Here is a 14,673-nt window from a genome sequence, read left to right as displayed (position 1 = left end):
ATTTTATTTCATGGCAGGTACGGCTCATATGTAGAAAAATGTGTGAAAGTCTCTAACTGGAATTCTCTCTTAGTTGAGGACTTTGTTCTACAGATTGCTCATGTTAAGATATTTGTCTAACCATCTTCTACAATACCTTTCAATTTTACTTTTAACTTCTGTATATGCAGTGATCTGTCTCTTCTGTTTTAAGGCTGCATAAAGAACTCTCTAGTTAGCATCAAATCTGGATATCATTTCACAGTGTGTACAGATATCAAGACTGTCAAAACAGGAGATATTTTTAAGTGTCTGATCTTCCTAATTTGTTCTGCAGAGCCAGTTTAAATACTTCTGAATGTATAATCTGAAAGACTTGGTCTTGATGACTGTTTCCTATTGATGAAACCTCGAGTAGGAGAAAAAAATCCCATAATGCCGAAGAGTTGCCCAAGTGTAGTAACAGGTGAACATAAGACAAGTCAGCTACACTGGACTTGCAGGCCAACTATTTCATTTGTGTTGCTGATAACAACCAGTGCAAGACACTTCACTGAAAGGTATAAGAAATTCTACAATAAACAGTTCAGGAATATCCTGCCATGAAGAAAAGGGCTTTTTCTACCTCAGGAAACAGAACTCTGAAAGATACAAGTGTGTAATTACCTCCAGAATGCCTGGATTGTAAGCATTTGCTGTTAGAATTGTTAATATTAATTTTTTAATTATTATTAATAATAATAATAAGGTTCTTCAATCCTTGGTCACCCTTACTGGTTGCTTGGCCTCAGTGATACTTTATGAGAAAGGGATACCTTATACAGGCTAATGGTTTAAAGAGAGTACTTTCTTAATACACAATTTTAACTGCCACTGTTCAATTTACTAGTCCTTTAGCTTTCAAGTTAGGTGAAGTATGGCTGATGTGCTTTCCTAGAGATCCCTTGCAGCTCCGTACATTTTATCCAGCTGATCCTTTCAGAAGAGCTTTTTTCAAAGCTGTGTTCATTCTCATTGCCTCACTTGCGTCAGCTTCAGAAACAAACACAGGAGCCTATCTGTGGGCAAGCAGATTTTGCTACCCTCTTACATTTAAGCTTTTTCATGCTGGGAAGCCTTTCACACAGAGATGAACTGGGATCCCTTTTTAGATTGCTCTGGGTCTTGGCCCATGTCCTTGTTCAAGCCTCAGCTAAAAGTGAATTTTTACAGCTGCTTGAAGTCATTGAGAATTGAAATTTAGAAGTGAAATGCTGACACCACCTTCCCCATTACAGCATTTAGCTGCTTCTGTCATGCTGCAATCAGCCCTGTATTGTAAGCGTCTGTGTTGTGAGCCTCTCTGATCTAAACATTTGTTAGCTTAAAATATCAATTCAATTGCAGTCCATTATGCTGTGCTCAGAAAACCCATCTGGCTCCAAAGGCTGCTGCCATACGATGTGCTGCTGCTGCGAAGCCAAAGGCTTGATTCTGCCCTTGCTTGCACCGCTCTACATCTCAAGGAATGGCATTGAAGTAGCTGAAAGTGAACCACCCCAGAGCAGGTGTGGGGAATGAGCCAGCCAGGTGCATGGCTACATCATGCACTCTTTCCAACTTGTTTTCTCAGTTTTGTTGCTACCCTCATTATCAAGGAGGTGAAATTCCAAGTCTGAAAAAAAACCCCATCACAAACAGAAAACACGGTTGGATTTTTTTCCTCAAGAAGATGATTGTAATCCCCTTTTTTTCCTGCTGAATCACCATTCAAGACACTTCTAGGCATTTCTGAGACAGCTCTTTAAAACAACACTGACTCCATAGGAGTGGAAAGTAAAATCATGCTTTTTAAAGGAAATGCCAAGAAAAAGATATAAAAAATTCATCACCTAGAAGAATCACTTTGTACTGCAAACCATTTTAGTGTGTATTGTGCTTGCAGGTGAAAAAACTCATGGCGTGCCTACGAGATCTGCTGGAACTACAGTGGGTCTGAAGAAAAGACATGGGAAGCCATTTTCAGTTTACTGTTGCATTGGACTCGCATTGTATGTTTTCTGCCTTCTGCTGAGCAAAATCAGCAAAGAGCCCAGTTACCTAAGAAAACAGTTATGTTTTGTTCTAAATGTAAGTAATAAGGATGACAAGCTGCTATGAGTGCCCAGAAAGTAAATGCTACCATGCCACTTAGGGTCAGGATCAAGAAGATCACCAGAGCTCAATTTTTTATGGCTTTGGGGCATCTTACTTATTAAGCTTCATTACCAAGAATGACTAACCTAGGAGTTCAAAATGAGCTCTGAACGCCTTTCTGTGGCACGAGAGACCTGGGAAAGATCCAATTTAACTAGATGGTGCATGCACGAACAGCTCTTTCCTATCTATCCACCTTTCCAGTGATAATGAACCACTCAATACATTTTTCCACAGAGCGGGAAAGAATATGAGAGCACCAAAGGCACTCGTTAAAACCTGAAAACAGCCTGAAGTTGCATAAGCTTTCCGAGGGCTTTGACGCAGGGGTGGCAGCAGATGGCTGAAGGAGGGGTACACCCCGTCGTTCACTTGCCCCTGTGACGGGGACAGCAGCACGGCTCACGAAGCAGCCCCTGAGCTACCGCAGATTTTAGCACAGCATAAACAGTAAGCTGAGATGGGGGTTAGTTTATTTAATTTCTTAGACTGAAAACTGCAGCAAATCAGGAGGTTTTCCATGAGTCATTCGGTCGTCCCCACCGCCGGGGACACGGCAGCAGCCTTGCTCGGAGCGATACGGCAGCTGGCAGAAGGGGCTTGCTGCTGCTGATCTCTGCTACACGTGAGTCCCGAAAGCCCCGTGGCCCCAGTGCCCAGCACCTGCAGGGTGCTCCCCATCAGTCCCTCGGCCACTCTCTGACCCTGCCACGGGGTTGCTGGGTCCTCCTGGTGACACTGGGTGGGTGCTCCAGGAGGGTGCTGCTGCCAGAGCTCCTGCAAAACCCCGTGACAGTCCCGGATGGCTGCTGGAGGGTGACAGGGAGGACTATTTGTGGCTGTACCAGGAAAGCCACACTGAGAGAGGATTCAGTTCATGCTTTTTACTCAATTATGTGAGAATGGAAGAATTCCTCTGCACCTTGAAATGTCCACAGTGTGGGAAAGAGCATGCAGACGCAGTGTCTGTTAAATGCAATGGACTGGGATCAATAGTGATTCAGTAGCCTTCATATCATGAGATTCTTCCTGCCCAGGCTATTTAACTCACGAGAGCACACTGGCCACCCATGCACAAACGATACGCTAAAGGCCCCGGTCAAAACTAAAATTAGAAATTCTCTCTTCAACTGTAACACAAAAGCCATTAACAGTTTGTTTTTAAATTGTATTCATTATATACAGAGAACAGAATATAGTTACCACTTTATTAACTGACACACTATGAGAAATAACACCCACAGGAAAAAAAAAAGGATTTGAAATTTATTTTCATTATAATTTAGTTAGGGAAACCGAAAACTAATAAAATACATTTAATAGGTTTGTATCCCCATTAGGTTAGGTAGAGTGTCAAGCCTAACACAAAAGAGAGCTATTTAATACCTTTTTGTAAAACAATGGTCCTGTAAACCCCAGCCTAGTGAATAGTCTTTATTCATGAAAGCAGTTCCACTGGCTCCAGTGAGAAGGTGCCCCAGGGGTGACCCTCCTGTGCCAGACAGGACCTTTCATTTGAGTATCACTGTAGCACTGGCTATTCATTGATACTTGCAAAACTCTGAGCACAAAGCAAGAATGCAATGCATTTTGTTTATATTTGCAGTTTGATACTCACCTAGTGTATGCACAACTGAAGAATACTAATAGTTATAATTTATAGATACTAATTTCCATAGGTTAAGTTCATCACCTGTAGTATATCCTGTATACAGCTAAACAAACTTCATGCGAGACACATTTTAAAACATGCAGTCCCACTTTGACCTGCAACTTTCAGCTAAAATCACTCTCAACAGAAAGGATTACTTTTCTGGTAAATTTTGGCAAAAAAAGTAATTTTGCAGGTAGGCAAAAAGGTGCAAGATGAATAAGGGAAGTAATATATCATGCACTAACAAAGAAAATGGCTGAGGAAATTTCAGATCTGTGTATTTGGAGTAAGGCTGGATGTTTACATTGGCTCCCTGACTGAAGCTTTAAAGGCCACTGCCTGATGAAGAATTCACATTAATTCTTATCTTTGCCGTATTGTGCAGTCTTTGGGTAAGACACAATCACGACTGCAATTTCTCACTGCTATATTAGACACAAGAGAGCTTTTTCTGTGCCAAGCATGCATCACTTTTTTCCCACCCCTGAACAAAAGTACCAGTCATAGAAAACACAGTAACCCAAAATGAAACTAGGAATCTGTTCTTTGGCAACTGTGCTTTTAGCACAACAAAAAGGGAGCAGAAGGATATGCCGCTAACTTTCTGACATTCCCCAACAGTTAAAATTCAGTGTGTAGGCAATATATCACGCTCGCAGAAACTAAATGCACTACTTTGTGTCTTGGGCTGTCTTTACCACTATCTATCTATTAGCAGCTTTGTGGAGCCACTATTTGTCCTGGTTTCAGCTGGGATAGAGTTAATTGTATTCCCAGTAGCTGGTACAGTGCTATGTTTTTGAGTTCAGTATGAGAAGAATGTTGATAACACACTGATGTTTTCAGTTGTTGCTAAGTAGTGTTTAGACTAAAGTCGAGGATTTTTCAGCTTCTCATGCCCAGCCAGCGAGAAAGCTGGAGGGGCACAAGAAGTTGGCACAGGACACAGCCAGGGCACCTGACCCAAACTGGCCAACGGGGTATTCCATACCATGGGACGTCACGTCTAGTATAGGAACTGGGGGGAAGTTGACCAGAAGGGGCGGATTGCTGCTTGGGAACTGACTAGGCCTCGGTCAGTGGGTGGTGAGCAATTGGATTGTGCATCACTTGTTTTGTATATTCCAATCCTTTTATTATTATTATTGCCATTTTATTATTGTTATTGTGATTTTATTATTGTTATTATTATAATTATTTTCTTCTTTTCTGTTCTATTAAACTGTTCTTATCTCAACCCACAAGTTTTACTTTTTTTTTTTTCCTGCACTTAAATGGAAAGAAGAAAAATGCTCACTAATATCTTCTCTGGTTGACTTTCAGAGGTTGAGGTTCTGTACAGTGGGTTTGTTATGGATGTCCTAAGAAACAACACCATCACTCTGCCAACTCCTTATCTTCCTGACAGTACCTGCCACGTTGCATACATTGGTTCTTTTGCGTAAAGTTGTATTGATGTATCATACCCAGATACATGAATGGACAGGGACAGGATATCTGGAAACAAGAATGCAGCAGTTGGCATAGGGACATCTATTACATCAAGGTATACAGGAAGAAAGCCAAAAAAAGTCATATCTGATGAGAGCTGTAGTTCTGGTAGGTGATGCAGTTAGTGAAAGGATAGTGTCTAATGCATGGAAGACGGAATCAGTTAATGTAAGAAATAAGAGAACTATTGTTGCAATGAATCTGGGTATCAAAACACAGGAAACAGTCATGGGTAAAAGCATACATAAAGCACTACAGGGTTGCAAAGAGTACTAGAGGGTTACAGAAACATCATGGACTCATGATGATTCCCTGCACATAGGTACTGAAGGGGAGCTGGTATTCAGAAAAGATGACAATGATGGTAAAAGCGGTGTGTGTGAATGGAATGACAGACTGATGTTTCAGAAAGGGATCCCCGATAAAACAGATTCTGTTTGCATAGAAAATTACTTTGGGGAAAGACAGTGGGTAGTTCTGCTGTAGAATTCCAGAGTTATATTTGGATATGGATAGAGATGTTCAAACCGTTATTACAGGGAGAAATTCTGCAGAGAATTGTCTCATTATGGCAGACTCCAATTTCTCAGATACAGGCTGCAGAACAAATGCTACCGAAGGCAGCCCGGATATTCCGGAGTGTGACAACTGACAGATTTTCTGACAGAAAGTAGAGAGAGAGGCTTCTTTCTAAACTTAGTTGCAGAAAGTATTGAGGTTGTTATAGGACAGCTAATTGTAAAAAATAGCATCAGATGACATGAATGTCGGTTTAATCTAAATAAAATGGAGAGATAAACAAAAATAGATCTGTTGGTAAGTCTGTCTATCAGAATTTTAAAGAAATGAGTGAAGGCAGCAGAATTTAATTGTTCAGGGACTTCTCTGTGGAGGAGACTTGGATTCTCTTTAAGGCAAAACACAGAAGAATTTCTGGAGCTTTTAAACCCTGCAAAGCAAAAAACTTCTAGAAAAAGCCTCAAAACCTACCTGTATGAAAACCCACCTCAAAAATGGTGCCTAGATGGCAATGGAAAAAGGATGATCAGCAATAAAGGATGTGCCTTATAGGTCAATTTTCAGTAAGGGCTCTTGAGACAAGGGCTCAAAGACACCGCCAGCTGATAGGAAATGAGAACAGAAAGGAAATCTGCATTACTGTGGACGGAAGCAAAACTCGAAGCTCCTTGTTTTCACCCAGTGCAACCAGAAAACCTCTGTTTCAGGATTCAGAAAAAGCCGGCATATGGAATCCTGCTGCTGGTGAGAAGCATCTTAAGTCTCTCCATTCAGAACTGGTACCATGTGACTGGAACAGAGGCAATCCGGTGCCTCTAGTAGAAGATAGCTAAGGCAGGTAAAGGAACTAGTTAAAGAAAGATACTGCAGGATTATGTTGAAATGCGATTGAAAAATTCTTGGGCTGGAGTAGGATTCCTATTACCTTTTTCAGTACTGATTACTCTTGAAACCAATCTTAGCTGAATATTTCTGTTAGTGACCTTGGTTTTAAAAAGTAATATACTAATAAGGTTTGGGGAGACATTATCAACATAGAAAAGGAGACTGATATGCGGAAAAATCAGGAGTACCTTGCAGGCTGGAAAAGTAGAAATGAGATGAAATTTCATTACATGCATGTAGTTACTAATAATTTTTTTTTAATGTGATTGAACCCTCATCAGAGTAACATGACACCAGAAGAGCCTGTGTGTTTTAAAGGATCATGAAATAACTAGGATTAACCAGTGCAATGCCTGAGTCAACAGGGAATTACAATCCTAGATCACACCTAGTGAGATATTGCCATAAGAAATATGAGAGCTCTGGAGAAATGTAATCTGGAGTACTCTGTACAGTCTTGGTCATCCATATTCACCAAAGATGAATTCAGACTGGAAATGATGAAGGGAAAGTCTGTGAAGATAATAAAGAGAAGAGAGTGCAGAGCCTCTCATGAGATGAGAGAACAAGCAGCAGAAGGAATAATTCTTACTTTCCCATCAAAGTGTCTCTCATTCCCTAATCCCATCTGTCTATCACAATAGTCCCACTGGGCAGGGGAGAGCAGTGCAGGATGGATGCTGGAAGGATGCATATTTGGACCGGCTGGTGGCTGGTGCCTAACAAAAAGAGTAACAGCTGAAGTCTGCCTGCTTTTCCCTTTAGTGGAGGCTCTCATTTGTCTTTTTTTCCTCTGACTTGGCTGTTTTTTTCACAACATTTAAAGAAACATAATTATCTTTGAGATGTTGGCTGCTCTTTTATATTTGGTTGAAATAGTGCAATGGATCACAAGTTCTTAAAAGTCAGGACTGAAGGACAGAAATGGACTATATCATCACATGAACCTCATTTCCTTAGGGAACAAGTGTAAAAACAGGGATGGCACAAGAATAAATAGGGACAGACAGCTGATGAAATTAAAAAGGCGGGACAGCAGCAGCAGGTCTCTATCAATCAGACAATTAAACTTCCAACTGGTATATTAGATACAAAGGGTATAACTAGTTTTAAGATTGTAATCAGGTTATGAAATGGATTATATGACATGATCGCCTTCAGGAGGTCCTCTCCCATCCTATCAGAAACAAGGGTGTGCTAATATGATGGCTCCATCCTAATGATTGCAAGATAACATTTTAAGACTTGCAAAGAGGCCTACAGATCAGTTTAAAAGTCATTTGCAGAAGACATATTTACTCTATAGTATATCATATTTGTTCATCTTTGTCACTGAAAATCTGTTTTGCCAAGTTGCAGGCAGAATCTGGGACTATTGCTTGCTCTGCTTTTCTTTCTCTCTGGAAAGGCTGGGCGCTGGACTGCAGTGGTGCAGAACCTTGACGGCACAGAGAAAAGCAGTGGCAGCTTGCCCAGAACTCAAGTGCCGCACCTTATTTCCATACAAATATACATTGAATTGTATAAGATTTTACATCAGAATTCTTTTTTTTTATTTATTTAAAGAGCACTGCAAATGTAGGCAGCACTTTACGGAGAAATCCAAAATTGCTGTGAAGGTAAGAAAAAAAGAAAAGCCATGTAAAAGCATAGCGTTGTGCTCACAAAAAAAAAATGTACAGACTTAAATGAATTTCAGTTTATTGCACTGATATGAAAAGAGTTTGAATTCCTGATGCACGAGGATGAGCTTTGCCAGAGGATTTTTTAAGGAACTAGCTAACACATAATTTCCTTCTGCTAGATAAAGTTAGGACCTATCAGCCACGTCATAAACTGCTAGCAAGTCTCTGAACCTCTTGTTCAGCTCAGGCAGGAACAGCAATTCTTTTGGAGTAGAAGGACAGGAGAGCGATGCTTAGTGGCACTGTGAACTTTTGTACGCTGGCTGCGGTGTCAGCATATGAACAGCGTAGGAGTTTCCAACAGAGCTGGTAGAAAATGGGAAAATGGTTGGCCAGGGTCATTTCATGGAAATGCAGTTTCAGCAGAATGCAGCAGCTCTATGGGAGTGTGGTGACTTCAATGAAACTTGATGAATTTATAAATCGTTCTGAACTTCTCATTTTGCTTCTGCACTGCTGTCAGTCTATATTAAGAACTGCAGCTTTATATGATATAAACTTTGATTAGACTTTGATTAAACTTTGATAGAGACTTTGATTAATAGTACTGTATGGAGAAGCCAGAACAAACCCCCCAGGGGCTGATGAAGAAGAAAATGTCAAGTGCTGACTAGCCAGCATAATATGCAGTAAACAGGAATGAGAAGCTAATCTATAATTTAAACAATGTGTTAATTAATACAGCATAAATAATGAAGTCTGTGGTAAAATCCAGGGAGCAATCTTGTCTATCTGCTCATCTTGGAGCAGCTAGAACACCATGCCCTTGAGTAAGAGGACAGTAACTGTATGCTAACAGAAAGGAGTCTCTTTCCAATCAGATGATCAGCAGGATTTTTTGCTTGCTTACTAATTTGAAGATGGGAAGTCTTTCTAAAATCAAACGGCATAGTGGGAAAATCAAAGGAAGTAAAAGAGGAATGCCAAGGGATGACTGCCAGTCTGCATGCATGATTCCAAAACGAGGTGCCACAGAAAGGGACAGCCCTGACCTTCCCTACCCACCCTGATGCCATGTCCCCTAGTCCCTACCAGTCGTGTGACACCTCCCTGCCCCAGGGAGTCCAACCAGATCCTGCTGAGACTCAACCAAGTTAGCAACGGGGAAAATAAAAGTGTCCGAGGGACCCAGCGTACAGCCATGGCAATGCCAGTGATGCGATGGGAACATGCAGCTTGGGTGAGGTGCTGGCAGGACTTGCCATGATTAAATCAAAGATTTTCAGGGGCAGCCTTCAGGTAGGTTGGCTTCAAGTCATTGCGGAATAACGCCCCTGAGCCAATTTGCCAGTCCAGGTCTGTCTGTCATTTTGTCAGTCCTCAGACCTGTTGAGCCAGCAGAGCAAATGTGGTAAGATGTGGCCATTATGCTGGATGTCCAGAGACCCAACCAAGGAAGAGTCTCATAGCCTTTAGACTGATCTTACTGTGTCAGCAAATCTGCCTAATACTTAGTCTATGGCAGTTTATTGTGGAAGTGTTTGTTTTTATAGCAAAGACTGTGAAACTACTTGCTTATTTGCTAAATAGCTTGGAGGGTGGAGGCATTTTTAAGGGAATTACTTGCAGCCTTCTGAATTTATTGGGGTAATCCAATAATCCAAACACTTTCAACTCTGGTATTTTGGTTCCCTGTGACTTGGAGACAGATCCAGTGCAGGACCTGGTTGCCCAGCCCTGGGAGCAGAACTGAAAACACAGGGTGAAGGGCCCAGGTCCAGGCGGTTGGTGTACGTAGACTGGCACTGAGATCAGCTAGCCCATCCTGGCCTTGAGACTACTGCTGTTAGACTGTTTCTGGTGGGTGAACTAGCTCACCTGCAGATGGTTCAGACACTTCTGTCCGCATATATGCCCTTATGCAAACAGATGTATGCAGGATGAACATCAGTTGTTTCAGTGGACTTTCTGCCATTGCTACCCCCACATGCAGAGCTGCCTCATTTCTCATACAGTTCCCACCTAGAATAGGACTGGTGAAGCTACTGACTCCCACCATGAAGCTGCTTAGGACATGACTTTCCTACAGAGTAACTAAGGGAGAGAAAAAAATTTAAAAAAAGGCAAAAAAAAAGAAAAAAGCAATGCAGTTTGGAGGTGCTGCTGGCTCAGCAGAGAAGTTGCTGCAAGAACGCTGCGCTCAGAGCACATAAAGAGAAAGGAAGGGAAACAGGCTCCCATGAGGAAAAGACTGAGGAACTACTTATTTTTGAGGCACATCTGTCTTCTAAAGAGTAGATATTTCTTCAAACTCAAAGGAACCACCAGAGTGGAAAAGGTAGAGGTAATAGGGGGGTTAGCACAGCTCCAGCTTAGTCCAGCATCATACCGAAGTTGTTTGTTTTCTTGAGGAATTAGCGTTGAGAAATCATCAGCTTCCCCCATAAGCTGTTTAATTTCTTCCACTCTGGGATGGACCTGGCTGCTGGTTGTAGGCAGAATAAGAAAGATCATTGCCTCTAATTGTGCCAGTTTTGATTAAATCTTAAAGAAGAATCAGATTTTTAGATAATAATTTAGATACTGTTTTATCAATACTCCGATTTCTCTGGGTGCCAACGCAGAAGAGAGATGCCAGTCCATAGTGACGGTTTATGCACAAGCAATGTTCTGCTGCAGCAGTCACGGTACAGTGGTACACAATCCTTGCTAGAATTTTACACTGCAGTTTTTAAATTCATGTTTGGGGAGCCCAGGCAAGTGCTAAAGGATCCTTGTGGTACATCCTCTGGGCTTTTGAAGTGGTCCTCACTGCAGTGTATGGAAAACTGAGAGAGAAGGTTTTGCACACATTGCGCAATATTTTTCTTCCTAGACATGTATGTGCATGCCTGTATGTATTTCTTACCTTGATTAGCAGGGCTTAAGGACTGAAATAAGAAATAATTCACACTTAGCCAACACCCGTTATAAAACGGGGAATCTTCAGTCACACTGACAGCATTCTCCTGTTGGGAATGATGCTATTTTGGTGCATTTAGAATGGAAAATACACAATTTCATAAATAAAATATTTAACATTTTTTCTTGTGGTCATTAATGGCTTGATAATAGAAATACCCTGCTTATAGACCAAGACATTTCCAGTATCATTCATTTCCCATGCCAAATTTGTGGTTTGTGATGGAAGTATACTTTAAAGAACATGAACCAGAGATGGCACTTATTAATTGTCATGATAACTTTGTCCTGCGGGACAGAGAACTAAAAGAACAATAATAAAAACCAAGTAGCATTCTCTAAACACGAAAATCAATCCAATACTCTGTTTATTGATCCATGTTAGAAATCTCTGAAACAGGCTTAGTGAGTGGACAGCTAGCTGAAGCATATACCTTATGGCTAGGCCTTTTAAAACACTCAGTTGCAGCATGATAACACTGAGAGCAACTATGCTGTCCTTACGCAGCCTCACAGCAAATCTACCATCCTATAGTGCAACGCATTATCCTTAACATTTTTCCAAAAAAGGAGAGAGAACAGAAAAAGGATTTTCACAGCTGGCAATGTACTAAAACATATTAACTTTCATCAGGGGAATATAATGGTACTACTGTTTAAGAAGATGCTACAACCTTGTTTAATTTTCTTAGTTTTTTTTAAATGGAGCCTTTCCTCCTTGGAAGATGGGAGAAAATGGGGGAAGAGAGGATAAGTAAATATTTTCAGCTTTCTCAGCTGTAATCCATAATTATAGTTTTATTCCTTTCTGGGTTCTGATACCTAGATTTCACAGAGCTGATTGCAGGCTTCAGGAACCATTTTTGCCTTTTAAATTGAAGCATTTCAGGTTTTCTCTAATTAACAACCACTTGCAGGGTACATCACAGGCTTAGTGCCTACTCACCAGCCACATTTCTCGTAGACAGATCTGTTATTGCACAAAAATGAGGGCAAGAGGCCTTCTGTATTAATAGTTTATGAAGATAGCTAAATTACAGCTGACCATAAAGTATTCTGGCTATGTTCTTCTCCTAAACATCTCTCTGGAGTCTCTTTTTCTTGGGGGACAAAGCTTCTGAAAGTGATAATACCTTCTCCTGAATGATAATAGTTTGGATTGGCTGATGCCGGGCAGCATCCTTTTGAGAAATAGCTGCAGGAAGTGCTTAGGCAACCTTCTTTGTACAGAGCACCAAGTAATTAAAACAGAAACTTTGGCTTTCTTTTCCCCTTAAGGTGACAGAGTTTCAGATCTAAAGAAACAAAACCAAAAACCACAGGAAGCAGGACAGCTGTTATTAGATGTCAGTTCAAAGGGGAGGTAAATGAAAAGCCTCTGATTTATCCAGAGGAAACTGCCCAGGATCAAGGTCTTCACACAGCTACTCACTTTGTTCCCAGTCCTTTTTCACCTGATCAGTCTCACTGCAAGTTACTCATAATAAGCTAACTAGACCCAGAGCTTCTTGGAGCAAGGTGCTGTCATAGTTTTGTCTTGTACAGTGGCAAGCACATGAGTTGTTTCTTAAAAACAAGTGGCAAACCCACTGCATTTCCTTCCTCCCTCTGTCCCTTTGCTCCTCCTCCTCTCCTCTCTGCCTCATGACATTTGTGTCACCTTCTGGATCCCAAGTTCTCATTCATCTCATTCCTTTGCCAATAATTTCTGCCCAGGTGCAGCCGTAAGGCAAAACAGTGGTGCAATACGGAAGGAAAATTGTCAGGTAACCAAAAGTAGCATCAAAAAAGCAGTAGAGAAGGTGATATTCTTATATCTGTATTGCTGACTGACAACCCCTATGGCAGGACTTATGCATGCATTTACCATTTAAAGAAGAAATCATGCTTGGTGAAAGCATCAACCTTAGAAGGAAACCCAGAGCTTGAAGGAATGAATATTGTTGTAATGCTCAGGAGCTGACTTGTATTATTTCAAATAAACATGGCTGAGAACTGATGGACATGTATTCCATAGACACTGGCATTTTCTTCACAGAATAGCTGTTTTCTGCTGTGTTGTCTTCTGTTTTGCATAATACCATATGAACCTCATTACTGCAGTTTGGAGGGGTTTGAACATTCACAGAAAGAAGCACAGGGATAAGAGCAATAGTTTGATTGATGCAATTTTCACATTGGCCCACTGGATAAACAGAAGAGCTCTTCTATTACAAGGACATGCAGAAAGCAAAACATTATCAATCCTACCCACACCCCAGGGCCAATAAGAAAGGCTAAAAGACCTCCAACAACACAGGCTTTCTTGACAGTCATTGTTAACCGCTTAATAGCAGCTAGCAGGCAAGATCTGCTCTTATGCCAGAAGTACAAGGCGCACAGCAGTTTGAAAGAAGGATAAATATGTATGTATAGAAATTACATCTTCCTAAAATCATAAAAAAAAAAATAGATTAAATGAACCCCTACCTTGGAGAGCCTGGAGTGTACGAGTCTGTACAACAATACAGAGTTGCAGGACCAGCTGTGGTGCACTTTCCAGAAACGTGGCTAGCAAATGCAGCATACTCACATCTGCATACTCATACACCATTTTCCAATAAAACCGCCATCTGTCATTCTCTCCACTCCGTCGACTCCGGATACCCAGGTATATTGTGTGGAAATACCTAGAAATAAAAGACAGAGGTTATAGAAATGCAGAATGATATTTTGCAGGTAACACTTCTGCTTGAAAATAACCACCATTTTTTCAGTGTACTTCAAAATAACCACTATTTATTTAAAAGGGTTATCGTATTGCAATTTATAGTAGTTGATGTGATAAGAGTGAACTAAACTGAAGACAAGACTTGCCCTCATAAAACCATTTAAAAAGCTTAGCATTGTCTTATTTCTTAAATTGTATTCCTTTCAAGGACCCAGTCTTCTGAACTGAAATATAAGGGGGATGTATTGATTGTGTGGCCTCCCTCAGAGTTTTTTCAAATAATGTGGGGAAAAAAGGTGATTCTGCAATGGTCTCTACTCGGGACCTGCAAAGAACTGATCTTTCTGCATGGCTCTGTGTGGACTTGGAAGACCACCTGCACTGCAAGCCTGGGGTGGTCTTAGCCTGGGGCCCTGCTATGGCTGAACTCATAGTCCATCTTTTCCACCTGTCTAATGCATTGAATCTCATATTTCAGATACTGCCAAACATATAGTGCTTTTTCTCATAGTTTGATTATTTTAGGAGGAGAGAAGATGTAGCTGTGAGCTCCTATTTTAGGAGGAGCAGAGATCTGGCTGTGGGTTCCCTTGGTGATTAGAAGTGACTCACTACGATAGCTCCCGTGCAGCAGCAGCAGCAAGAAGCAGCAGGAGCCAGGAGCCCAACAGGCT

At 41.2% G+C, this 14,673-nt stretch overlaps 1 protein-coding gene across 1 annotated transcript in view; it reads right to left on the bottom strand.

Moving 5' to 3' along the window:
* Positions 1 to 13,940, bottom strand: part of XKR4 (XK related 4) — a 98,278-nt gene extending 84,338 nt beyond the window's left edge. Inside the window, exon 1 of the mRNA XM_069779352.1 lies at positions 13,759 to 13,940. Coding sequence (XP_069635453.1) covers positions 13,759 to 13,882 — 124 coding nt within the window. The 5' untranslated portion in view covers positions 13,883 to 13,940. The remainder of the gene's footprint in view (positions 1 to 13,758) is intronic.
* Between the last annotated feature and the right edge of the window lie 733 nt (positions 13,941 to 14,673).

This window comes from Haliaeetus albicilla, chromosome 3 (assembly GCF_947461875.1).
Source record: "Haliaeetus albicilla chromosome 3, bHalAlb1.1, whole genome shotgun sequence".
Lineage (NCBI taxonomy): Eukaryota > Metazoa > Chordata > Aves > Accipitriformes > Accipitridae > Haliaeetus > Haliaeetus albicilla.
The sequence above is the reverse complement of the archived record's forward strand: the minus strand, read 5'-3'. Positions and strand labels throughout refer to the sequence as shown.